At 34.9% G+C, this 27,955-nt stretch overlaps 1 protein-coding gene across 5 annotated transcripts in view; it reads left to right on the top strand.

The window, feature by feature from the left end:
* Positions 1-27,955, top strand: part of LOC125093785 (UDP-glucuronosyltransferase 2A1) — a 58,310-nt gene that overhangs the window by 20,019 nt on the left and 10,336 nt on the right. For 2 of the 5 annotated variants that reach the window (XM_047719447.1, XM_047719450.1), the window contains 2 exons: positions 24,701-24,849; positions 27,734-27,865. In XM_047719447.1, the coding sequence (XP_047575403.1) occupies positions 24,701-24,849; positions 27,734-27,865 (281 nt within the window). Of the gene's footprint in view, positions 1-9,894; positions 10,660-24,700; positions 24,850-27,733; positions 27,866-27,955 lie in introns of those variants that run through there. The other 3 variants (XM_047719448.1, XM_047719451.1, XM_047719449.1) reach the window with 2 other exon arrangements.

The following is a 27,955-nucleotide window of genomic DNA, read 5'->3' as shown; positions in this document are numbered from 1 at the left end:
GATGTTAGTATGGGCTTGTTATACTTTTCTGTAAAATATCTTGAGTTGAGGGATTTATTTCAGGAGAGTGTTTGGCAATATATATACTTCTTAAAATTTAGACACTTTCTTTTTTGACTTCTGTCAATTTTGGCTATTGTTAAATAGATGATAGATAGATAGAAATAGATAGATGATAGATAGATAGATAGATAGATAGATAATATAATTTTATCCACCCTTAAGTTGTCAAATGTATTTACTTAGAGTTCTGGTAAATGACTTTTTAAGTGTCTTTTTTTTTTTTTTTTAGATTTATTTATTTATTTGAGAGAGAGAGAGAAAGAAAGATCATACGAGCCAGGGGAGGGGTAGAGGGAGAGGATGCGGGAGAGGGAAGGAATCTCAAGCAGACTCCCTTCAGAGACCTATGCAAGGTTCCATCTCATGACCATGAGACCATGCCTGAGGTGAAATCAAGAGACGGTTGCTCAACTGGCTGAACCACAAGATGCCCCTTAAGTATCTTCTTTATAGCTACTCTTTTTCATTTTTAAAGGTCCTTTTTATTATGATTTTTCTGCTTTCCCTGTAATGCATTCCCATATGAAGTCATCTCTCATGCTGACTCTGGTCTTGGCTATTTGTCTTGCTTTGGCCAATGTGACTTTAGTGAATGTAATACAAGTGGCCTCTTCCAAGCAACTTACTCTCACTGCTCTGTGACATTTTAAAAATCTATACATTAATGGAAATACTTACTTAGAATAAGAAACCATTACAAGATATTGATTTTATAAAAACTGACAAATACCATAAGCATCACAAAATCCAAAACAATAATATTTTAAATTTACTTCCTGGCATTTCTTTATGACCTTTTCTCATAACTTATTTGGCTGAATATTTTTTGATTGCCTTATTCACATGACATTTTATATAATTCTATATTCTATAGAGAATAAGGATAATTCTACCTGCTCTCTAGCATGTTTGATCAAAATTTATTTTTTACTGTTGATAATTAAAGAAAAAAAATTTTCTGCTTTATAACTTGCTTTTGGGTCATGTCAGGTAAACTTTCAAGATTATTGCCAAATTTGAGAAAATCTCTGTCAAGTTTCCTTTAAAAGAGTTATAAGGTTTGAAAGAACATTCCATAGACCAAATTCTGGCCCTGCATAATTTTTAAATTTTTAAAAATTTTCATTTTTATTTTTTTAATTGAGGTATAATTAGCATACAACATTATGTTATTTTCAGGTATACAACATAATGATCTAATATTTGCATATATTACAAAATAATCACCACAGTAAGTCTAATTAACATCTATCACTATACATAGTTACAGAATTTCTTTGTGTGATGAAAACTTTTAAGATTTATTTTCCTAGCAAGTTTCAAATATGCAATACAGTATTATTAATTATAGTTACCAAGCTGTACATTACAGCATGCATGGGGCATGCAGCATGGTGACTATAATTAATTATACTGTATTGCATATTACATAACTGGAAGTTTGGAGCTTTTGACTCCTTTTACCTATATCACCCACCTCTATCTCCAGCAACCAGCAACTGTACTCTGTATACATAAGCTTGTTTTTTTTTCTTTCTTGTTGTTAGATTCTACATATAAGTGAGATCATATGGTATTTATTTTTCCCTAACCTGTTTTACTTAGCACGATGTCCTCAAAGTCAACACATTTTGCTGTGAACTTTTTGTCCTGTGATTTAACCTTCTAGCATGCTGAATGGCAAGGGATTCACAACTCAGGATATTTACCCACAAAAACAACTGCAAAACACTCATGTGATGACCTCAAGTATCAGCTAGCCCTTTGATGACTCAGATTCACATGTGCATGAAAAAGGTCAGCCCATAACAGCTCTATGTAGACTAGAATTGTGAGCAGAATCAGAGGTAAATAGAAAGTTGTTGTTTTAAGATGATAAGGCTTTGGATAGTTAGTCATTTGATAATAGATAACTAATAAAAAGACTTCTAGTTTTGAGGTAATCCATTTGTTAAATCTTGGATCTCTAATTTGCTTCTACCTCTACATATGCACTTTCTTTTTTGCATGTTTGTATCCAGTGATAGGCCGTAAATGTTTAACAATTGGCTTTCTGTGGTATAAAAAGAAAAAAACAACACTTTTGTATAGCATTTATTAATATCTGTGGTGTAATTCCTTCCACCTTGACTAATTTCAAGCTATCGGTAATATAATAACCAGCTTGGAAAGATACATAGAAATTAACAATTAACTTTCATGAGCCTGTAATAGTTAGGTCCTCTGGCAGATCTGCTTATGACATCAGCTTTGATTGATTAATATGTCCAAAGTTCATGGACACAAGTTTATCATGAGGAAAATATTATACACTCCAACACATGCTGCAGAGTAGTATCTAGGCCTGTAAATATTATACCCAGATACAAATACAAACATAAACAAATTCTTTGCTTAGTAAAGCAGAAACCTCTCTCTCTTGGAGAAATCTATTGCCCAAGAGAAATCTTGAGCAATAAATTCATTCCCTCCTCTGTAGTTCATTTTTATAGCTACAACATTCCTGTCTCCACTTATATATATTATCTATATATGCATTTCCAACATACATGATTTTTTACTCTTCAGGAAAATTGTTACCTTTTAAATATTTCTGAAAAGTCAAATGAATAGACTAGCTCTCCTTTCCCAACATCTTCCAAGATACTACTAAAAAGTTTACTTTCTAGAGAAGATCATTCTCTAGGAAAATAATATTCCATCTAATAATCGTAAATACTGCAACAAGATGCTTGAAATTTCAATAAAATGCCTCTTCTGCACTGGATACCTATATAAAAGAGAAAAAAAGAAAATGAAAATTAATAATTGAGTATCTCATGTAGTATTCATGAATTTCTTTAAAAATTAGTAATTGGTTTTAGAATTTAGTATTTTTAGATCAGGCCAACTATTCTGTATAGCTCAGGCCTTTTACTGCTTATATATTTCACTGATTAAATAAATGTGCACTAAATATGAAATTTCAGACCATTTGGACACTATGAAAAATGGAAAACACAAAGGCAATCTGTTTTTGTTTTGAGGGAGAAAGATGGGGGAATAAAGGCAGAGGGAGTGGGACATAATCATGACAATTAACCAACTGGGCCACCGAGATGCCCCATTGGCGTGCTTTTTATTAACTTTTGACAATGGGGCCTCCAAAGAAATACTGGATCCCTAGTTTTCTAGCCCTTAGTAAAGATAATAGAAATTAGATACCTGCCCATGCTATATGTTTCATGAAAATAATACTTCAAACAGAAATTTGAAAAAAATTTTTGATCCACTTGTCAGTTTAATGGTGCAATGTTAGAATGATGCCACTTATAGATTAGGAAGGAATTCCTCTATATGAGGGAAAAATTCTACACTTTAATTACATGTGCCTCATTAACCTGACAAACGTAGTTCTTTTTAACTTTGTAATATGCTGTCTTCCCTTCTGACAAAATCCATGAAAGAAATAATTTTTAAGCTGGACTTCATTGAAATTAAAAATCCCCATTGTGATGGACAATGTCAAGAGAATAAGAAAACAATCTGTAGACTAGGAGAAAATATTTGCAAAGGACATGTTTGATAAAGAACAGTTATAAGCGGGGCGCCTGGGTGGCTCAGTGGGTTAAGCCGCTGCCTTCGGCTCAGGTCATGATCTCAGGGTCCTGGGATCGAGTCCCACATCGGGCTCTCTGCTCAGCAAGAAGCCTGCTTCCCTCTCTCTCTCTGCCTGCCTCTCCGCCTACTTGTGATCTCTCTCTGTCAAATAAATAAATAAAATCTTTAAAAAAAAAAGAACAGTTATAAGTGTAAAAAGAACTATTAAAACTCAACATAAGAAAACATATAGCCCAATTAAAATATGGGCCAAAGACATTAACAGACACCTTGTCAAAGAAGATAGACAGATGGCAAATAAATGCATAAAATGATGCTCCACATTGTTTGTCATTAGAGAAGTGTAAATTAAAACAATAATAAGCTACAACTACACACTGATTAGAATGGCCAAAATCTGGAACACAGACTACAGCAAATGCTGGTGAGAATGTGGAATAACAGGAACTCTCATTCATTGTTAGTAGGAGTGCAATATGGTACAGTCACTTTGGAGGATGTTTGGCATTTTCTTACAAAACTAAACAATCTTACTATATGATCTAGGAATTATGATCCTTGGCACTTCCCCCAGGAGGGTTTAAGCTAATGTTCACAGGAAACCCTGCATACTAATGTGTTAACATATTTATGCATAATTGCCCAAACTGGAAGCAACCACCATGTTCTTCAGTAGGTGAGTGCATAGATACACTGTGGTAGATCCAGGAAAAAATGAATTATTATTCAATACCAAAAAGAAATGAGATATCAAGTTGTGAAAATACATGGAGGAACTGTAAAGGTATATGAGTAAGTGAAAGAAGCCAACCTGGAAAGACTACATATGGTATGATTCCAACTATATGATATCAAGGAAAAGGTAAAGAACAGAGACAGTAAAGTTTTAGTGGCTGTCAATGATTGGGGGAGGAGAGGATGAATAGATAGAGCACAGGGGATTTTTAAAGCAATGAAATGATTCTGTATGATACAATGGAAGATCAATACAGCATGGCACTCACACAAAAATAGACACATAGATCAATGGAACAGAATAGAAAACCCATAAATGAACCCACAACTATATAGTCAATTAATCTGTGACAAAGCAGGAAAGAATATCCAATGGAAAAAAGAAGGTCTCTTCAACAAGAGGTGTAAGGAAAACAGGACAGCAACCTGCAAAAGAATGAAACTGGGCTACTTTCTTACATCAAACACAAAAATAAGTTCAGAGTGGATTAAAGACCCAAATATGAGACAGAAAACCACAAAAATCCTAGAGGAGAACATAGGCAGTAACCTCTTTGACATTGGCCATACCAACTTCTTATTAGATATATCTTTTGAGACAAGGGAGACAAAAGCAAAAATAAACTATTAGCATTCATCAAAATAAAAAGCTTCTTCAAAGTGAAGGAAATGATGCATAAAACTAAAAGACAACCTATGGAATGAGAAAAGATATTTGCAAAGGATGTATCCGATAAAAGGTTAGTATTCAAAATACATGAAGAACTTTAAAACTCAGTACCCAAAAAATGATTAATCCAATTAAAAAATGGGCAGAAGACATGAATAGATTATTTTCCCAAAGACATATAAATGGGCAACAGACATAATGAAAAGATGCTCAACATCACTGATGATCAGGGAAATACAAATCAGAAATCAATGAGATACCACCTCACACCTGTCAGAAAGGCTAACATCAACAACACAACAAACATCAGGAGTTGGCAAGGATAGGGAGAAGGGAACACTCTTGCACTTTTGGTGGGAATCCAAACTGGTGCAGCCACTCTGGAAAACAGCATGGATGTTCCTCAAAAAGTTAAAAATAGAACTACCCTATAATCCAGCAATTACACTTCTAGGTATTTACCCAAAGAACAACAACAAAATCCTAATTCAAAGGGATACATGCACCCTGATATTCATAGCAGCATTGCTTATAATAGCCAAATCAAATGTCTATCAACTGATGAATAGATAAAGAAGATATGGTCTATCTATACAATAGGATATTACTCAGTCATAAAAAGGAATGGGATTTTGCCATTTGCAAAGACATGGATGGAGCTAGAGAGTACTATGCTAAGTGAAATAAGTTAAAGACAAATGCTATATGATTTCACTCATATGTTGAATTTAAGAAGCAAAACAAATGAGCAAGAAGAAAAAAAAAAGAGACAAACCAAGAAACAGACTCTTGACTATAGAGAACAAACTGAGTGTTACTAAAGGGGAGGTGGCTGGGGGAACCGGTAAAATAGGTGCTGGGGATTAAGGAGGGCACTTGTGATGAGCTCTGTGTGTTGCATTGAATGGTTGAGTCACTATATTGTACAGGTGAAATTAATATTACACTTTTAACTAACTAGAATTGAATAAAAACTTAATTTTTGAGAAAAATTTAAAAATCATCTTATATGTACTGTTCCTTTTAAACTCTAAGGTTTGCATTTTTCTAGATTTTTCTCTCCACATCTTTCCAAACTCAGCCAGCTAAATAAAAATCAACATCTAGCTTTCAGTCTTAATTTCTTTTTTCCATACTAAGCACATTTTTCTTACTCATCAATTTTTGATTTTGTGATTATGTTAATAATACTATTGTTTGAAATAATATTATGAATTCTGTTATACTTTGAAATGTGTAAATGTCATTCATCTATTTCTCAAAATCAATGTCCAAGTGGTTAACCTGTGGATGGGTTTCTTGTGGCACAACCTTCAGTTTAGTATTTAAATCTATGATGATTTATTTAACCTTCCACTGAAGCACCTTTCTAAACATTTGTTATTATTGTGATTTTCACAGTACTCTAACAAAATATTATTAACTCCATTTTATGGATAATGAAATACAAGCTGAAAAATTAAGTGTCTTATTCATAAACATCATTTTGCACAATACATAAACATAGGTCTATTTATTCCCAAAGTACACACAACTAATTTCACTAAATATCTTATAGAAATCCTTGTGGTTCTAGGATTAACTCAAGCCTTAGTTCCCTGTTTTTAAAAAAGGAAGTCAATGGGAAGACCAAAAAAAAAAAAAATCATTTGATATTGAATCAGGTAACACTGATTTTCTTTTCCTGAGTGGAAAATGATAATAAATTCCTTCAAAAGCAAACAGTAGAGAAAGTTATATTGTTTTTCTATAACTGTGGAGTGAGGGATCCCAAACAGAAAGCCCATGCCAGTTATTAATAGTGTTTAGGTAGTATTCTGTCACTTAGTCATGGATTCTTTGGTAAACACCAACCATCGTAGTTGGTTTCCTGGAGTTTCTTCATGAATGACTTGTTGTAGACTACACTCTCACACTGAAGTTTTAATATTCCAGTTACCTGAACAAAGAATTCTTGCAGTTTTATGGCTGACTGCCATTGTGACAATGTTGGCATAACATTAGCAGCCATGTCTAAAAAAACATTCAATGTTTCTTCAGCCTCCTCTTTGTTATGTGGTATAGGGAGTTGAGAAAGGAGACACCAGGTAGGTCAAACCAACAACTGGATTTGGGTATTAGTCTATTCTCCATGTCTCTTAACTGTTCTATCATATTGCCTATTCTATGTTTTTTATTCAGAACTTAATTCTGAATAATATCTTTAGATTTATCTTCAGGGTTACTGTTTATTTCTATAGTTGTGTCTAATTTACTCTTTAAATTTCATTTGTTGAATTTGTAATTTCTAGAAATTCTCTTTGGCTCTTTAGCAAATTTTCACAATTATTCTTTTTAAACTCTTGTTCCTTGCTTATGTTTTCAGGTTTTGCTTTCATACTCAAATGTATTAAACAAAATAATTTTATATTTTATTTCAAATAATAGTAATATTTCAAATCACTGTGGTAATATCTGTGGTTGCTGTTGGTTTTGTTGGTTCGCAGTCATAGGACTTGTTTCCTTATAAACAAATTCTAATTGTTCAGGGCTGATTGGAGATTTGACCCTGGATTTATCTTTGCATCTTCTAAACAATTCTACTTTGGATCTTCTCTTTAGCACACAGAAAAACTTTCAAGGCATTTAAAATTTCAATATGTCCCTGTCAAGTATTTTGATATAATTATGTAATTGAACATAATATTGATATAACTTTGTCATACTTTTTAGAACACAGATATATTAGTGTTCTTTTTTACTTCCTAGTGATATTTTTCAACTTGCTAAATACCGCTCTTAAAGATTTAGCTAAAGCATCAATTCATCATTTTCTTCCTCCACCAAGTAACCTCCTTCCTGTGCTTGCCCTCCTCGATTCATCCTGACCATCTAAGATCCATCTCCCTCATGTTTGTAGAATATGTACTAGTTTAACTGATGTTTTCTGCAGTAATCTGTGAAGTCATTTTGAACTGGAAGTGATCTTTCTTGTTTATGCCCTGTGCACAGTACAGAAACTGGCATAAACTGTGTGTTAAAAATTGTTTTTTGTTTGTTTCTTTTTGTTTTTTTGTTTGTTTTTAATTAATATTTAATGTATTATTTGTTTCAGCGGTACAGGTCTGTGATTCATCAGTCTCACACAACACATAGTGCTCACCACAACATATACCACCCTCAATGTCCATCACCCACCACCTCTCCTCCTCTCTCTCCTCCCCTCCAATAACTCTCAGTTTGTTTTCCCAGATTAAGAGTCTCTTATGGTTTGTCTCCCTCTCTGGTTTCATCTTGTTTCATTTTTTCCTCTCTCACCCTATGATCCTCTCTGCCTTGTTTCTTAAATTCCACATATCAGTGAGATCATTTCATAAAAATTGCTTCTTGAAAGTATGAAGTATTAAAGGATTTGTAGAGGAATTGAAACTGGGTTAAATATAGATGGATGACTGCAAGCAAAATCTGTATTTCTAAATTTTATCCTCCCCTTCAGATTTTAGTGTTCACAGAAAAAAAATCAGTATTTCCACAGACATGTCCAATCAAACTCATACACTGCAGGTCAAAAATCATTCCATAGCTACTATTCATTTAGAACACCATGGTTTTGCTTAGTCATTATCATACTCGGGTTGCTCAAACTATAAACTGAGCACTTCCTCATTGTTTAATTACCAGTCATCTCTCACTTCTCATCAATCATAAGGCCATCATTCTATGCTTTCCATTCACAAACCAATATTATAGTCTTCCTGATACTCTCATCAGACCTTGCTTTCTTAATATTTACTTTTAGCCCCTTACACATTGTTTTTTCTCTACCACTCAAATCCCATTTAGAAGCTAGAATAGTTTGCTTAGAGGACACATATGATCATTTTTCAAACCTGATTTGTAAATCTTATTATATCTCTTTGTGGAAATTAAAATTGATCCCAAAATATAGCATTCAAGACTCTCCAAACTGTTCTGTTTTAACTAGTATTTTCCTTGTCTGTATTGTTCTGTGTAAGCCTTCACTCTAAACATACTGAACTGATAACTGCATATGTAAATGGCCATTATTTCCATATCAGCATTCATTTTCTCCTTTTCTTCCATTCTCTTTCAAAATGCTCCTTCTGTCACCTTTGTTTCTGGTCTCAGGTAAAATGCATCCTACATCCTGAAGTTTTGTGTGATTTTTTTTTTTCACGTTGGAGTGACAACATCTGCGGCCCTGAAATGCTGTACCTTAATATATTTAGCATATTCTTCCTGTTATTATGTGATGCATGCCTCTTATCTATATACTAGTATGTGACCAACTTTATGTCAAGACCTACATTTTTGTTTCCCCAAATTATCAGTCATCCATGTTCCACAAGATTTACCATATTATATACTAGACTTAATTAAATGGGTTCTTCTATTATATTTAAAAATTGTCAATTAAAATATATCATTTTTATTTTAATATATTTAAAACTAACTCCTACAATGCTGCAGTCACTTCCTCCAAAATATTTAAATATTTCATATCTTCTCCTGAACAAATATTCTATAGTACTCTGCCCTGTCAACAACATTGACAAAGTCCTCTATGCATAGTCATTTCCTAACTCTAGAAATTATTTTTTTTATCATTTTTAAAATTTATTTTCAGCATAACAGTATTCATTGTTTTTGTACCACACCCAGTGCTCCATGCAATCCGTGCCCTCTCTAATACCCACCACCTGGTTCCCCCAACCTCCCACCCCCCCACCTCTTCAAACCCTTCAGATTGTTTTTCAGAGTCCATAGAAATTAATTTTTAACTTGATCTGTATCTAAACTGCCTCTTCCCTTCCATGCCCAGCAAACATTTAACCTCTGTAGAGCAGTGTGTGAGGGAACTGCTGTTATGGTGTCTAAGAAATGGATTTCAGCAATTGTACTGCTGCAGCTCTGCTGTGCTAGCTGTGGATTTTGTGGGGAGGTCCTGGTGTGGCCCTGTGACATGAGCCATTGGCTCAATATGAGGATTACTCTGGAGAAGCTCACGGAAAGGGGCCACAAGGTGACTGTGTTGGTTTCTCCAGAGAGTTTCATCATTGACTACAGCAAGCCTTCCACATTGAAATTTGAGGTAATCCCTATACCACATAACAAAGAGGAGGCTGAAGAAACATTGAATGCTTTTTTAGACATGGCTGCTAATGTTATGCCAACATTGTCACGATGGCAGTCAGCCATAAAACTGCAAGAATTCTTTGTTCAGGTAACTGGAATATTAAAACTTCAGTGTGAGAGTGTAGTCTACAACAAGTCATTCATGAAGAAACTCCAGGAAACCAACTATGATGTAATGGTCATAGATCCTGCATTACCCTGTGGAGAGCTGATTGCTGAGTTACTAAAAGTCCCTTTTGTGTACACACTAAGGTTTTCTATAGGTGACACTGTGGAGAAATACTGTGGGAAACTTCTAGCTCCACTTTCCTATGTGCCTGTTTCCATGGCAGGACTAACAGACAGAATGACCTTTCTGCAAAGGGTAAAAAATGTAATGTTTTCCATCTTCATTAACTTCTGGATCTACCAACTGGACACTCAGGTTTGGGACCAGTTTTACAGTGAAGCATTAGGTAAGAGACAGCTTTTCATTAAAAGTAGTTTTGTAAAGAAACTTAGGCAGTTTAAGAAAAGTCTAGGAAAATGTAAAGTCTTAAAAATTTCAGGCCCACATAAAACTTTGTAGGTGATGGCAATGAACTATTATTATCAATAACTAATTGGGAGGGAGAGGCAAGAAAGATATTGTCATGTTCACCCTTTTTTTTACAGTCATCTAACAATTTTGTAAGATACCTCAATACATAATAGACTTATCAAAGCAAAACAAAATATAAAACACATTAATAAATGCCAGTCTAATGGAAGATTATTTTTTTAAATCAGATATAGGATATCACAAATAAGTCTTGTATACTGAGTTTTCATAGCGGAGGAGATTTGACTTTTTATTAATCAAAAAAAGTGTAATGTTTGTTGTAAGGGTAAGATAATATCCTTGCCTGATTCCAGTAATAAGCTGAAACCTGAACTACATTAGTTATGGGATTAGCTTTGGCATATGGTTTACTTGGAATTTTGACCCATGAATTTTGAGATTCATGGATTATTATTTAAAATGTATATTATTCTTCTGTTGGACCAGAGTCCCTGCCATTCTTATCTCTTTCATAAATGTGGGATGAAACTTCACTAAGTCTTATGTGAACTCTTTCATCATAGCTGGTCATACTGAAAAGCTTTCTAGATGTTTTATACTTCCTAAGGGAGTACTACACAGACACCTGAAAAATTAAATAGAAAACTAAAAAAGTTTATAGCTTGAGTTGTTGAAAGACAGCATTTTTTTACTTCACTAATTATACAATACATATTCTATTTTTAATTGCTTGCTTTTTCTAATAAAGAATGGTTTTGCTTTGCAAGTTTTATATATATAACTCTCATTTGATTCCATCAACTGAGGCTGGCTTCTACTCCAATTGTTTTTGAGAATCATGAAGAAACATGAACTGACAAGCAAAAGTTGGGTATTAGAAATATTGACTAACTTAACTCCCTGATTATATTAGTTTGCTGTCTGCCACAACTAAATACCACAGACTAAGTGTTATGAACAACAAAAATTTGTTTTCTCATAGTTCTGGATGCTAGAAGTCTAAGACCAAGGAATGTGTTGCCAGAGGTGGTGGTTTCTCTGGAGGCCCATGCTCCTAGCTTGTACATGGTCTGCCTTTCTTTCTCTCTCTCTCTCTCTCTCTCTTTTTTTTTTTTTTTTGCTATATCTTTTCATGGTCTTCCCTCTGTGCATGCATAAACCCAGTGTCTCTTCCTCTTCTTATGAGGAGACCAGTGATATTGGATTAGGGCCTACTCTTAGGACCTCATTTGAATTTAAGAGTTTACTCTGACTTTAAAGGACCTATCTCAAAATATAATCAGATTTCAACATATGAATGTTAGAGGAGCACAAGTCAGTCCATAACACTGACTTTCCAATAGATGCTTTATTTCACAAGCTAATATTCAAAAGAATCCATTTTTAAAATCCTTAGCTTTATACATGATTTAAATTTATACTATTCTGATTTCACCATAAATAATTTAAGAACCAGAAAGCACTACCTGAGTGTAAGCAGTGTGTAGTGCTGAATGGATTTAAAATAAAGAAGACAGGGTTTTGGCATCAATTCTATTCTCAGAAATAAATGCAAGACCTAGAAAGATAAATATATACTAATAATTTGAGTTCTAATCAATAAATTTTCAGGCCATTTGTCATGGTATGCATAAATAGGGGAAAGGTATAAGATTCTGTATTTAAATATTACGAAATAAATGTAGTCCTTAGGATCTATGGCAAATTTTTAATTTTATCATCATTAACAGGTTTGTTTGTTTGTTTATTTGCTGTATGTACTTTTCTTGATTTTCAATCCTGCATTCCCACCTGTTCTTTATCAGAGAATTCTGAATCATCATGAGTATAACTTCATTCTCAATTTCATAATAAAAATAACTAGTATGCGGGATGCCTGGGTGGCTCAGTTGGTTAAGCAGCTGCCTTCGGCTCAGGTCATGATCCCAGCATCCTGGGATCGAGTCCCACATCGGGCTCCTTGCTTGGCGGGGAGCCTGCTTCTCCCTCTGCCTCTGCCTGCCATTCTGTCTGCCTGTGCTTGCTCTCTCTCCCTCTCTCTCTGACAAATAAAAAAAAAAATCTTAAAAAAAAAATAAAAATAAAAATAACTAGTACAAATGGCTAAAAAATGGAAACAGAACAAAACTATATATAATGAATGATAATGGGCTTCATATTTTTCCTATGTAAGTAATATTAACTATGCTTGTATTTACATCAAGACATTATCTATGCATTACTAAATAAAAGTATTTATATACAACTTTTTTCTTTGTCAATAGGAGGGATTAATAAATATTCATTTTTATTAATAATTTTTTAACATATAATGTATTATTTGCCCCAGAGATACAGGTCTGTGAATTGCCAGGCTGACACACTTCACAGCACTCACCATATCACACACTCTCCCCAGTGTCCATAACCCAACCACCCTCTCCATTCTCCCCCTTGCCTCAGCAAACTTCAGTTTGTTTTGTGAGATTAGGAGTCTCTTATGGTTTGTCTCCCTCCTGATCCCATCTTGTTTCATTTTATATTCCCTACCCTCCTCAACTCCCACTCTGTCTCTCTAATCCTCATATCAGGGAGATCATATAAAAACTGACTTTCTCTGATTGACTTATTGCGCTCAGCATAATATCCTCTCGTTCCACCCACGTTGTTGCAAGAGCCAAGATTTCATTTCTTTTGATGGCTGTATAGTATTCCTATATATATATATCACATCTTCTTTATCCACTCATCTGTTGATGGACTTCTAGGTTCTTTCCATAGTTTCGCTATTGTGGACATTGCTGCTATAAACATTCAGGTGCACGTGACCCTTCAGATCACTACGTTTGCATCTGTAGGGTAAATACCCAGTAGTGCAATTGCTGGGTCATAGGATAGTTCTATTTTCAACTTTTTGAGGAACCTTTATACTGTTTTCCGGAGTGGCTGCACCAGATTGCATTCCCACCAGCAGTGTAGGAGGGTTTCCTTTTCACTGCATCCTCTCCAACATCTGTCATTTCCTGACTTGTTAATTTTAGCCATTCTGACAGGTGTGAGGTGGTATCTCCTTGTGGTTTTGATTTGATTTCCCTGATGCCAAGGGATATGTGTCTGTTGGTCATCTAGATGTCTTCTTTGCAGAAATGTCTGTTCATGTCTTCTGCCATTTCTTGATTGGGTTATTTGTTCTTTGGGTGCTGAGTTTGATTGATAACTTCTTTATAGATTTTAGATACTAACCCTTTATCTGATATGTCATTTGCAAGTATCATTTAACATTCTGTCAGTTGTCTTTTGGTTTTGTTGACTATTTCCTTTGCTGTGCAAAAGCTTTTGATCTGGATGAAGTCCCAATAGTTCACTTTTGCCCTTGCTTCCCTTGCCTTTGGCTATGTTTCTAGGAAAAAATTGCTGTGGCTGAGGTCAAAGAGGTTGCTGCCTGTGTTCTCCTCAAGGATTTTGATGGATTCCTTTCTCACATTGATGTCTTTCATCCATTTGGAGTCTATTTTTGTGTGTGGTGTAAGGAAATGATCCATTTTTATTCTTCTGCATGTGGCTGTCCAATTTTCCCAACATCATTTGTTGAAGAGACTCTCTTTTTTTCCATTGGACATTCTTTCCTGCTTGTCAAAGATTAGTTGAGCATAGAGGTGAGGGTCCATTTCTGGGCTCCTTATTCTGTTCAATTGGTCTATGTGTCTGTTTTTGTGCCAGAACCATACTCTCTTGATGATGACAGCTTTGAAATACAGCTCAAAGTCTGAAATTGTTATGCCACCAACTTTGGCGTTCTTTTTCAACATTCCTCTGGCTATTTGGGCTCTTTTATGATTCCATGTAAATTTTAGGGTTATTTGTTCCAGTTCTTTGAAAAAAAATTATGGTATTTTGATAGGGATTGCATTAAATGTGTAGATTACTTTAGGTAGCATAGACATTTTCACAATATTTCTTCTTACAATCCATGAGCATGGGACGTTTTTCCATTTCTTTATATCTTCCTCAATTTCTTTCATGAGTATTTAGTACTTTTCTGAGTACAGATTCTTTGCCTCTTTGGTTAGGTTTATTTCTAAGTATCTTATTGTTTTGGGTGCAATTGTAAATGGGATTGACTCCTTAATTTCTCTTTCTCTGTCTTGCTGTTGGTATATAGAAATGCAACTGATTTCTGTGCATTGATTTTATATCCTGGCAATTGACTGAATTCCTATATGAGTTCTAGCAGTTCTGGAGTGGAGTCTTTTGGGTTTTCCACATAAAGTATCATATCACCTGCAAAGGGGGAGAGTTTGACTTCTTTTTTGCTGATTTGGCTGTCTTTAATTTCTTTTTCTTGTCTGATTGCTGATGCTAGGACTTCTAGTACTATGTTGAATAACAGTGGTGATAGTGGGCCTCTCTGCTGTGTTCCTGACCTTAGCGGAAAAGCTCTCAGTTTTTCCCCATTGAGAATGATATTTGCTGTGGGTTTTTCATAGATGGCTTTGGTGATATTAAGGTATGTACACTGTATCCCTACACATTGAAGAGTTTTGATCAAGAAAGGATGCCCCACTTTGTCAAATTTTTTTTCAGCATCTATTGAGAAGATCATATGTTTCTTGTTCTTTCTTTTATTAATGTATTGCATCATATTGACTGATTTGCAGATGTTGAACCAACCTTGCAGCCCTGGAAAAAATCCCACTTGGTCGTGGTGAATAATCCTTTTAATGTACTGTTGGATCCTATTGCCTAGTATTTTGGTGAGAATTTACACATCTGTATTCCTCAAGGATATTGGTCTGTAATTCTCCTTTTTGTTGGGGTCTTTGTCTGGTTTTGGAGATCAAGATAATGCTAACCAAATAGAATGAGTTTGGAAGTTTTCTTTCCATTTCTATTTTTTGGAAGAGTTTCAGGAGAATAGGTATTGATTCTTCTTTAAATGTTTAGTCGAATTCCCCTGGGAAGCTGTCTGGCCCTGGGCTCTTGTTTGCTGGGAGATTTTTGATGACTGCTTCTAATCTCCTTACAGGTTATGGGTCTGTTCGAGTTTTCTATTTCTTCCTGGCTCAGTTTTGGTAGTTTATATGTCTCTAGGAAGGCATCCATTTCTTCCAGACTGTCAAATTTGCTGCCGTATAGTTAGTTGCTCATAATATGCTCTTACAATTGCTTGTATTTCTTTGATGTTGGTTGTGATCTCTCCTCTTTCATTCATGATTTTACTTATTTGGGTCCTTTCTCTTTTCTTTTGGATAAGTCTGGCCAGGGTTATCAATCTTATTAATTCTTTCAAAGAACCAGCTCCTAGTTTCATTGATTTGTTCTACTGTTCTTCTGCTTTCTATTTCATTGATTTCTATTCTGGTCTTTACTATTTCTTTTCCCCCACTGGGCTTAGGCTTTCTTTACTTTCTTTTCTTTACTGTTTTTTCACCTGCTCCTTTAGGTGTAGTGTTAAGTTCTATACTTGAGACCTTCCTTGTTTCTTGAGAAATCTTGTATCGCTATATACTTTCCTCTAAGGGACGCCTTTGCTGTGACTCAAAGATGTGGAACAGTTTTGTTTTCATTTTCATTTGTTTCCATGAATTTTTTCAATTCTTCTTTAATTTCCTGGTTGACCCATTCATTCTTTAGTAGGATGCTCTTTAGCCTCCATGTATTTGAGGTTTTTTCCAGATTTCCCCTTGTGATTGAGTTCTAATTTTGAGCATAATGGTTTGAAAATATGCAGAGAATGATCCCAATCTTTTAGTACTGGTTGAAACCTGATTTGTGACCCAGGATGTGATCTGTTCTGGAGGATGTTCCATGTGCACTAAGGAAGAATGTGTATTCTGTTGCTTTGGGATGCAATGTTCTGAATATATCTGTGATGTCCATCTGGTCTAGTGTGTCATTGAAGGCCTTTATTTCCTTGTTGATCTTTTGCTTGGATGATCTGTCCATATCAGTAAGGGAGGTGCTAAAGTCCCCTACTATTATTGTATTACTGTTGGTGTGTTTTCTTTGATTTTGTTATTAATGGGTTTATATATTGGCTGCTCCCATGTTAGGGGCATAGATATTTAAAATTGTTAGATCTTCTTGTTGGACAAACACTTTCAGTAAAATATAGTGCCCTTCCTCATCTCTTAATATAGTCTTTGGCTTAAAATTTAATTTATCTGATGTAAGGATTGCTGTCCCATCTTTCTTTTGATGTCTGTTAGCATAGTAAATGGTTTTCCACCCCTCTCACTTTAAATCTGGAGGTGTCTTTGGGTCTAAAATGAGTTTCTTGTAAATAGCATATCGATGGGTCTTGCTTTTTTATCCATTCTGATACCCAGTGTCTTGGGCATTTAGCCCATTCACATTCAGGGTAACTATTGAAAGACATGAATTTAGTGCCATTGTATTGCCTATAAGGTAACTATTACTGTATATTGTCCCTGTTTCTTTCTGGTCTACTACTTTTAGGCTTCTTTTTGCTTCAGGACCCCTTTCAATATTTCCTGTAGGGCTGGTTTGGTGTTTATAATTTTTAAAAATTTTTGTTTGTCCTGGAAGCTTTTTCTCTCTCCTTCTATTTTCAATGATAGCCTAGCTGGATAAGTATTCTTGGCTGCATGTTTTCTTCATTTAGTGGTGGGAATATATCATGCCAGTCCTTTCTGGCCTGCCAGGTCTCTGTGGATAGGTCTGCTGCCAATCTCATATTTCTACCATTGTAAGTTACATACTTCTTGTCCCAAGCTTCTTTCAGGATTTTCTCTTTGTCACTAATACTTGTAAATTTTAGTATTAAATGATAGAGTATGGACCTATTTTTGTTGATTTTGAGGTTGGGCTCTCAGTGTCTTCTGGTTTTTGATGCTTGTTCCCTTTGCCATATTAGGGAAATTCTCTACTATAATTTTCTCCAATATACCTTCTGCCCCTGTCTCTCTTTCTTTTTCTTCTAGAATCCCAATTATTCTAATATTGTTTCATCTTATGGTATCATTTATCTCTCAAATTCTCCCCTCATGGTCTAGTAGTTGTTTGTCTCTCTTTTGCTCAGTTTCTTTATTCTCTGTCATTTGTCTTCTATATCACTAATTCTCTCTCTGCCTCATTTATCTTAGCAGTAAGAGCCTCTATTTTTTATTGCACCTCATTAATAGCTTTTTTTATTTCAACTTGGTTTGATTTTAGGTCTTTTATTTATCAAGCAGGGGATTTTATTTCCCCAGACAGGATTTCACTAATATATTCCATGCCTTTTTTGAGCCCAGCTAGCACCTTAAGAATCATCATTCTAAATTCTAGATCTGACATATTACCAATGTCTATATTGATTAGGTACCTAGCTGTCGGTACTGCCTCTTGTTCTTGTTCTTCTTCTTCTTCTTTTTTTTTTTGTGATAAGTTTTTCTACCTTGTCATTTTATCCAGATAAGAATATATGAATGAGAGAATAAAATACTAAAAGGGTGGCAAAGACCCCTGAAAAATGTATGCTAACCAAATAGAAGAGATTCCAAGTGAGGGGAGGAGAAATTTTTAAAAGAAATTAAAAAAATAAAAAATATATATGTGTTAGACTAGTGAAGCAAACAGAGCCACCCACTTGATTTTGGGTGTACTCTGATCTCTTAGAGGAAACTACCTCCCAAAATTTAAAAAGAAAAACTTATGTATATACAAAAATAAGGATAAACATGATGAAGGGATGGAATATGACTGTAAAGATGAAAACTAAAAAAAAAATTCTAAAAAAACTAATTGATATGTTAAGTTGCTTGGAAAAAGAAAGAAAAAATAAAAAAAGAGGAGAGAATGTGCTCAGGCTGGAGACTAGAACAAAACCCTGTGCTAGATTTAGGGTATACTTTGATCTATTAGAAGAAATTATATTCCAAAAATTTTAAGAAAAAAAAAACCTGTATGTATACAAAAAAATAAGGTTATATACAATGAAGGATAAAATATGACTATAATAAGAAAGGTTTAAAAAGGTTTTTTTTTTTTTAAATTAAGGTATTGTTAAGATGAACTAGTTAAAAAACATTAAAGGAGGAAAGAAGAAAAGTTAAAAAAAAGAATAAGAAAAAAATAAGTGGAAAAAATTCAATTTAACTTTGCAAGACTAAAGGATCTTGGGGAGAAAGCCATGAATTCCATGAATTGCTTTCCTCTAGCTCTGGAGTTCTGCTGTTCTCCTTGATCAGTGAGCTTGGTCTTGGCTGGATGTTCTTGCTGATCTTCTGGGGGAGGGTTCTGGTGCAGTGATTCTCAAGTGTCTTTGCCTGAGGTGGAATTGCATCACCCTTGCCAGGGTCCAGGCTAAGAAATCTGCTCGGATTCGCTCTCGGGAGCTTTTGTTACCTGAATTTTTTCTGTGAAGCTCTGGAGGACAGGAATGAAAATGGTGGCTCCCAATCTTTGGCCCAGAGGAGCCAAAAACTCAGGGCCCCACTCCTCCATGTGACCTCAGAGAAAGGCAGTCAATCACTCCTGTCTCCCTGTTCTCTGGCTGTGCTCTGAGCTCACCTGGCCTGTTACTGAGTGTTTCTATCTTTGGTGCACAACCCCATTTGGAGTCTCCAAACACAGCGGATTCCTGCTATGCTGCTCCTCCAGAGGAGGAAGGTGAGTCTCCCCAGATCTACCACTTGTGGAGTCCCTGCTCAAAGAGCAGTGGCCCGAGTATGCAGCAGATCACAGTTTAAGGTAACCCTGAGCTGAGAGCTCACTCCTTGGCTCTATCTTTGTAGTTGGCTTCCCTGCTCTTATACCTGGGAGCTCTATCACACTCAGACACCCCCGATCTTTCTGTGACCCTGTGGGACCTGAGACCACACTGTCCCCATGAAGGCTCCACCCCTGCTTAGCCTCTCAAGTGATGTCCCTCTTGAGTGAAACAGATTTCTAAAAGTTCTGATTTTGTGCTCCACTTCTTCACTGCTTGCTGGGAGCTGGCTCATCCCCCTGTGGGCTATCTTCCCATTGCTTCAGATTCACTTCTCTGCAGGCCCTACCTTTCAGAAAGAGGTCAATTTTCTGTTCCTAGAATTGCTGCTCTTCTTCTCTTTGATATCCTGTTAAGTTTGTAGGTGTTCAGAATGATTTGATATCTATCTAGCTGAACTCCTGTGACCTGATGTCATTTCAGTCTGCTACTTCTCTGCCATTTTGCCTCTTCCCCCTAAATATTCATTTTTGCCTTTCTTTTCACCAAATCTAGATTTTACATCTGTCTATAAAATACTTTGAAATTTACATTGTTCTTTACATTCATATAGTAGTATTCATTTTAATGGATGTAACAAATCTTTGAACTGGTCTAGTCATTAGAGCTACTTGGGTTGTTCCAACTTTGGTATTACAAAACATGTTGTGCTAAATTTTTTGCACTTATATCCTTGCCATAATGTTCTCTAAAACTGATGAATCATTTAGCCTTTATCCTCAGACCTTTTCTGAGGTGAATAGCAATTCCATTTTCTTTAGGTCTGTTTATCTTACTGACCTGTAACTAACACTTAAATATGTATTACAAATCAATGCAAATACAAATTCCTTGAAAAATTCAATTCCTTAAAATACATAATCTGCCAAATCTCATACAAGAAGTAGACAATCTATAAAGGCTTATATCTACTAAACTGAATTAATAATTACCCTTTCAAAACAGAAAGCATTGGGCTCAGGTATGTTTGTTGGTGAACTCTACCAAATATTTAATAACAAATTATACTAATTTTCTACAATCATTTTTAGAACATAGAAGCAGAAAGAATACTTCTTAACTCATTCTATGGGGCCAACATTACTCAAATATCAAAACCAGATGAATACATTACAATAAAAGAAAAGTATATACCAATATTTCTCATAAGCATAAATCTAAAAGTCCTTAACAAAATGTTAACAAATTGAATCCAACAATGTGTATAAAAAATATACCACCATCAAGTAGGATTTATCCTGGGTATACGAGACTGGTTCAACATTCAGTAATCTTCATTTTTACTTGATTTTACTGCTTAGATTCCCCCTCAGATGGGTCATTTTTATGTAAATACCTTGATGCCAGTGGAAGGAGGCCGATGGTCTATTAGCCAACCTAAAACTGCAAGAAAATCCCTGTTTGCCTCTGCCAGCAGTAAAACCTAAACACAGAATTGAGAGTCATAGCTGTCCTGAGCTTTAACTAATGTTTCAGAATGTTGCTGATGAATAAATTTGTCATTATTTGACAAAATCCAAAAACCACTCATGTTTAAAACTTTCAGTAAATTAGGCATATAAAGGACCTTCTTCAACTTGATAAATTATATCCACAACTAGAAAAACAAAACAAAACAAAAACCTATAGCTAGAAATGCACAACAGAACGAAACAAAAAACCTACAGCTAAAATCATCTTTAATAATGGGGCACGGAAAGCTTTTCTTCCAAGATTAGATAAAGGCAAGATGTCATCTCTCTCTACACCTTGTCAACATAATACTGAATGTTCTAGCTAAGGAATAAGACAAGAAAAGGAAATAATACAGAGGTCAAAAATAGACCCAAACAAAGTAGTCAATTGATTACTGACAAAGAAACAAAACTAGTACAATGGATAGTCTTTTCAAGAAATGATGGTGGAACAACTGGACATTCACATGCAAAAAAAGAATGTAGGTACAGACTTTGCACCTTTCACAAAATTTAACTGAAAATGAATCATAGATCTAAAGGTAAAATGCAAAACTATAAAACTCCTAGAAGATAACCTAGGGAAAACTCTAGATTATCTTGGGTATAATAATGATTTTTTATACACAACACCAAAGGCACACAATAGAAATAATGAATATGGCTGGGCTTCACTAAAATTAAAAACTTCCACTGTATAAAGGACAATGTTAAGAAAATTTAAAGATAAGACATTGATTGACAGAACATATTTGCAAAAGGTGCATCTGATAAAGACTGTTATCTAAAATATTTTTAAGGGTGCCTGAGTGGCTCAGTCAGTTAAGCAACCAACTCTTGATTTCAGCTCAAGTCATAATCTCAGGGTTGTAAGACTGAGTCCTGTGTCAGGCTCCACACTGGGCATAAAACCTGCTTAAGATTTTCTTTCTCTCTCTCTCTCTCTCCCTCTGATGTGTATGTGTGTGTGTGTGTTTGCGTGTGTGTGTGTGATCTTAAAACTCTGTAAGAAAACATATATCACCATCAAAAATGGGGCAAAGCCAGGCATTTCATCAAGGAAAATATATAGTTGGCAATCAAGCATACAAAAAGATGCTCTATATCATGTGTCATGAGGGAAATGTAAATTAAAATAATGAGTAACACTACACATCTGTTAGAATGGCCAAAATGCAGAATAGTGACAAATACTAAATGCTAGCAAGTTGTGGGAAAAGAACTCATTTACTGCTAATGAGAATGCAAAATGGTACAGCCACTTTGGAAGACACTTTGTTGGTTTCTTACAAAACTAAGCATACTCTTACCATACTATCATAGTCATTGGTATTTACCCAAATGAGCTGAAAACTTATGTCCACAGAAAAATGAGCCCATGGATATTTATAGCAGTTTTACTCATATTTGCCCAAACTTGGAAGCAATCAAGATGTCTTTTGGTAGGTGAAGGGATAAACTGGTAGATCTACACAATGAAACATCACTTGATGCTGAGAATAAATGAGGTATCACACCATAAAAAGACATTGAAAAACCTTAAATGCATATTACTAAGTGAAAGAATGCCATCTGAAAAGACTACTACTATATAAATCCAACTATATGACATTCTGGAAAAGGCAAAACTATGAAGACAACAAAAAAAATTAATGATTTTCAGGAGTAGGGTGGGAAGAAAAATGAATAGGCAGAACAGAGAGGACTTCTAGGGCAGTGAAAATATCATTATATATTATACATTTGTACAAACTCATAAAATTAACAACACCAGGAGTTAACTATAATGTAAACTATGGACTTCAGATGATACAATGTGCCAGTGTAAGTTCATTAATTATAACAAATGAATCACTCTGTTTGGGGATTTTAATAATGGAGAGTCTATGCATGTGTGAAGACAAGGGGATATGAAACATCTCAACCTTTCCTTTAATTTTACTCTGATCCAAAAACTGTTCTGAAAAAGTAAAGTATTAATTTTTAAACAATGATCCAGAAATTATATATGTTAGTTTCCTCACACATCTTCAAAAAGAAATTAATAACTTTAGCCTTGAAAGGTTTTCTCTAGATATTTACCCAGCTAACATGACTTATCTCTGAGAAACTGGTAAATGTCCTCTACTGAAATTCACTCCTATCTATCTGGCTTACTGTAAAGCATTTTGCTATAAAGTCAGGTTACCTCTAAGAACTCTTTGAAATTAAAAATCACCTTAGTAGACTCATCATGTAGGTTTATAACACTATATTAAAACATTAATAATATTTACATGGTAACTCAAATTTAATACCTCATTTATATAATTCTCCACTGTGTTCATAATATGGCTTGTGTGAATCATTTAATTATAGGAAAAGCTTGGTGGTAAAATTTAATTCTATATTTTGTTTTATAATCCCTCAATATAACATTTAAATTGTCTTATGAAATTATTTGCCGATATTTGTATACTTTTGTTCAATTTTATTCTCTTTACTTTTCATTGACCTTATATTTGTAACCATGCATCACTGCTTCAAATATAGAATTTTGGTAAATACTTTAAGTATTTCTCAAAATGTGGTCTATAAGTTATACACAATAATTTCATCTAAGGCATTGATAATCAAGAAAGGACATCACACACATGGGACAAACCTCTAAAGTACTTAAATATATTGATGTAGAAGCTGTGAAGTGGTGTTTTTATCCAGTCTCTGGCAATTTCAACTTGAGTGTCCTTGAGAAATTCTTCCTCATCATCAAATTAAGACATTTGCATTTATAACCTCAGATGTAAATTCAAACACTACAAAGCAATGACTCTAAAAAGAAGCTATCCAGTCTGAGTTGTATATGATCACCAATTTTGGTTGTAATCTTTAAGAAAGGAGAATTCTTATACGAGTTTTTATTTATTTAGATGCAAAACATGTTTTCTGTGTCCAAATATTGTTGACTTGGTCACTTGCAAATATTCATTCTTCCCCTCTGTAAATCTTCTAAAGTTAATACTTAGAATCTCCCTTTCAAAAAACATCATTTAAAGGTAACACTGAAATAACTATGACATTGATGGTATGCATATGTATATTTCACATTCCAAAGGGGGTTGTATTGGGTATGAATTATTCAGGGAATTTCAACTAAGAAAATAGTGGCAAATCAATTGTGGTAGAAAGTGATGGGACTTGATTCAGGAAGATGAAGCAAACAAATGCTGGTGGGGTTCTTTAACATTATGAGTGAACCAGAGACTATAACAAGCCAGAAGGTGGAGATACATTCCTAATTAGAAGTTAGAAACCATTGAGAGGGAATTTGATGTTGATACAGTGGGGCTAACCTATTATCTGTCATTTAATTGGAGAGAAACAATGAGTATTAAGTTCATCAGTAAATGGAGTTCTGGTTAAAATTTTATTGAATTTGTTCTTGTCAAACTACACTTGCACATTACTTTCCCTACCCAAAAATCCTCTCAACCTTCCTCTTTGTCACTTTTCATCCTTCTTCTCTTCCTTTTTCTTCCCTCCCTCCCTCTCTCCCTCCTTCCCTCTATTCTTCCCTCTCTCTCTTCCTTTTTTTCTTTCTTTTTTTACTTCCCTCCCTCCCTCCCTCTCTTCCTTTCTTCATTCATTCTCTTTTTTTCCCCTCCTTAACATGTTAATTTTCCCTTCCTTTTAACAGCTAGATGTGATAAATAATCTAGAAGACTTAGATTTATTTTGTTCTTAATAGCTTGTCAGTAAATTAGTATAAATTGTATCCCCAAAAGCATATGTACTAATAACCTCCACACAATTTTTTTCATTTTCTTCAGGAAGACCCACTACATTATGTGAGATTATGGGAAAAGCAGAAATTTGGCTAATTAGGACATACTGGGATTTTGAGTTTCCTCGTCCATACTTACCTAACTTTGAGTTTGTAGGAGGGCTGCATTGTAAACCTGCCAAACCATTACCTAAGGTAGGTCTATTACGTGGAGGATTTCTTTTGTACCTTATGATATAATGTTGATTTTTCTTTAAAGTGTACTGCCTCAGTAACAGAGAAATGCTATTTATTACTCCAACTCTACAAATCATAGGGGTCTCTTATGACTGATATTACCTTTTTTGGACTTCACTTTGATATTTTGGCTAAAGGAAGAAGTGATTCAAGGGGCAAGTTAAAATATCAGTGTGTCTACAGTTTGGGTACTAGACTGAAGCAACAGGAAGCAAAGTCTTCGAAATTACTTAGGAGATTCCTATAGTTTTCCTAACAAGAATGATGGAGTTATGAATTGGGAAAGTTACTATGATTGCTTAAGTGATAAAGATGCTTTCATGAGAACTCTCACATAGATTCCAGAGTTTCGTAAGTGTTGACAGAAACATGAAATCAGGTAGCACTTCTTGGAAATAGTAATTGTTACCAAGATAAAAATTAATTTAAGGAAAAAACTTTTTTGAGATGAGAATGATGAATTCAGTTTTGGACCTATTCACTTTAAGGAGCCAAAGAAATTTTCAAGTGAATATTTCTAGTAATCATTTGGGTAATACAAGGTCTAGGTTTTAGCAAAGAGCATTAGAAACAGATTAGGAGTCATAAAAATAAAGAAGTCATAGGACTTAGAGACCCAAACACTGAATTCTTTCTTTAAGATCATGATGTCTGGTTTTTCTGAAATGAAAATGGTACCACATTCCAAAGTCACCAACAAATAAATACGGACAACCAAAAATGTTTGAAGAGGCCATATTGAGAAGTAGAAGAAAATAGATAAACATGGCAAAAAATATTGGAATATTGTATTTAACTATCTTTATCATTAACTACTGTTATCAAGGGATTGAGGAGGCGGACACTCATTTGCTTGGGTTGTAGATAAGCGAACATAACCTCTGTAGAAGTCTGTAGGTTAAATAGTGTTCTCAGGATAGTTTTTGATTTCTATTTAGGGTAAGATGTATATTTAAGTTTAAATTTTATTTTATGATTCTGAATATGCTTTTCTTACCAGTGAAGTTATAGCTGCAGGTCAGCTCTATTGAGTGTTATTATGGCAAAAAATAAACCAATATCTAAACAAAGGTATAGAAAGAGGGCATATTCTTTGGTTCAGTGGATAATACCCCATGCCACACTATTATATTCATCTTCCCATCTTCACTTTTCATTTACACAATTTCACAAAACAATTCAAACATGTTTTACAAGAGGGGGGAAATTATTCCATTCCAAACCCTGTTACTAATACAAACATTTGGGCAATATGAACATCAATCACAGCTTATCCCTCTGATGAAAAAATTATGCCAGTCACTGCACACACAGAAAAAAAAGCAATGAAAGATAGCCAAAACAAGGATCCAACTTTTAGATGTGTAAGTCTTCATATATGTACGTGTGTGTGTGTGTGTTTATTAAATCACTCTCTTAGGGAGAGGAATCAAAATGGTAAAATACCAGTTCCTGGGACTTCAAAGATAGTCTCCTAACATTATCTAAACTAAAGGAGCAGTCAGCTTTTATTTATGACATCATCCTCCTAGTAATTTTATTAGCCTTAAATTGAGAAATACATTGATAAATAAATAAATATAATTGAGAAATGAATAAATATGTTGAGAAATATTGCAGGGAAGCCACAAATAATTGCACAGGAAATGCATGACACATCTCTAGAAGTTGATATTCACATAAATTAGAATGTAAAAGACCTCAGACCAGACTTTGCAGTGCCCAACTTGCACAACTATAACTAGGGGGAGACCCAGGGGATTTTATTTGTAGAGAAGTTTATTTGTAGAGAAGTTTCAAATTAAGGTGCTTCAACTACTTGTGGGAAGGTAGAGAAGCACTGTTTCATAAATGTTATCATGATTTAAAAAATAGAAGTTTACTTTTAACATGTATTACTATATATCTCAGTTCTTTAAAAAATCATTTTTAGGGGGCACCTGGGTGGCTCAGTGGGTTAAAGCCTCTGCCTTCGGCTAAGGTCATGATCCTAGGGTCCTGAGATCGAGCCCCGCATTGGGCTCTCTGCTCCGCAGGGAGCCTGCTTCCTCCTCTCTCTCTGCCTGCCTCTCTGCCTACTTGTGATCTCGGTCTGTCAAATAAATAAATAAGATCTTTAAAAAAAATCATTTTTAGCCTCATTAATCATGAAAGAATAAACACGAGAAAAATATCCTGAATGCCTAACAGGGAGTTAGATTGATTTATTCATAATTTATTGGCTATAAACTGACATGATACACATTTTAAAAGCCTAGTTAGGACCCTTTTTTGGGTTTCCTTACAAGGAATATTTTTGAGTTTGCAAACATCTCTGCTGGTTCATAAAATTAAGCCTTGAGGGCAAGATTTCCATGAATCACAAGAAGAGCTGTCTCTTATTGCTTATTCACTTTGTATAATGGTTTGCCTCTTTGCCTTTATTTGTGATCACTTATTATATATTTAAGCCACAGTTTTCCAGAAACATATTTCCTCTTAAAGATACTAGATGGGGGACGCCTGGGTGGCTCAGCGGGTTAAAGCCTCTGCCTTCGGCTCAGGTCATGATCTCAGGGTCCTGGGTTCGAGCCCCGCATCGGGCTCTCTGCTCTGCAGGGAGCCTGCTTCCTCCTCTCTCTCTGCCTGCCTCTCTGCCTACTTGTGATCTCGCTCTCTGTCAAATAAATAAAATCTAAAAAAAAAAAAAAAGATACTAGATGGTTCTCTGTGGCAGAAAACAGAACCAGTCTAACATTTCTGACACTTCTCTTGACTCTGCTATTTAGAAGAATAGGTGAACTCTCCCCCGCCCCCGCCGTGATCCTACATGTTTGTGATAAAGAGAATTTTATCGTTGTAGGAAATGGAAGAATTTGTCCAAAGTTCAGGTGAAGATGGTGTTGTGGTGTTTTCTCTGGGATCAATGGTCAAAAACCTCACAGATGAAAAAGCCAATCTCATTGCCTCAGCCCTTGCCCAGATTCCACAGAAGGTTAGTACAACTTTGGGTCCTGGTGAATAGCTGTTTTGCCAATTGGAGTGAAAATGTGACTAACAGTACTTTTTCTAGATCAGAGCTGAA

This window comes from Lutra lutra, chromosome 2 (assembly GCF_902655055.1).
Source record: "Lutra lutra chromosome 2, mLutLut1.2, whole genome shotgun sequence".
Lineage (NCBI taxonomy): Eukaryota > Metazoa > Chordata > Mammalia > Carnivora > Mustelidae > Lutra > Lutra lutra.
The sequence above is the reverse complement of the archived record's forward strand: the minus strand, read 5'-3'. Positions and strand labels throughout refer to the sequence as shown.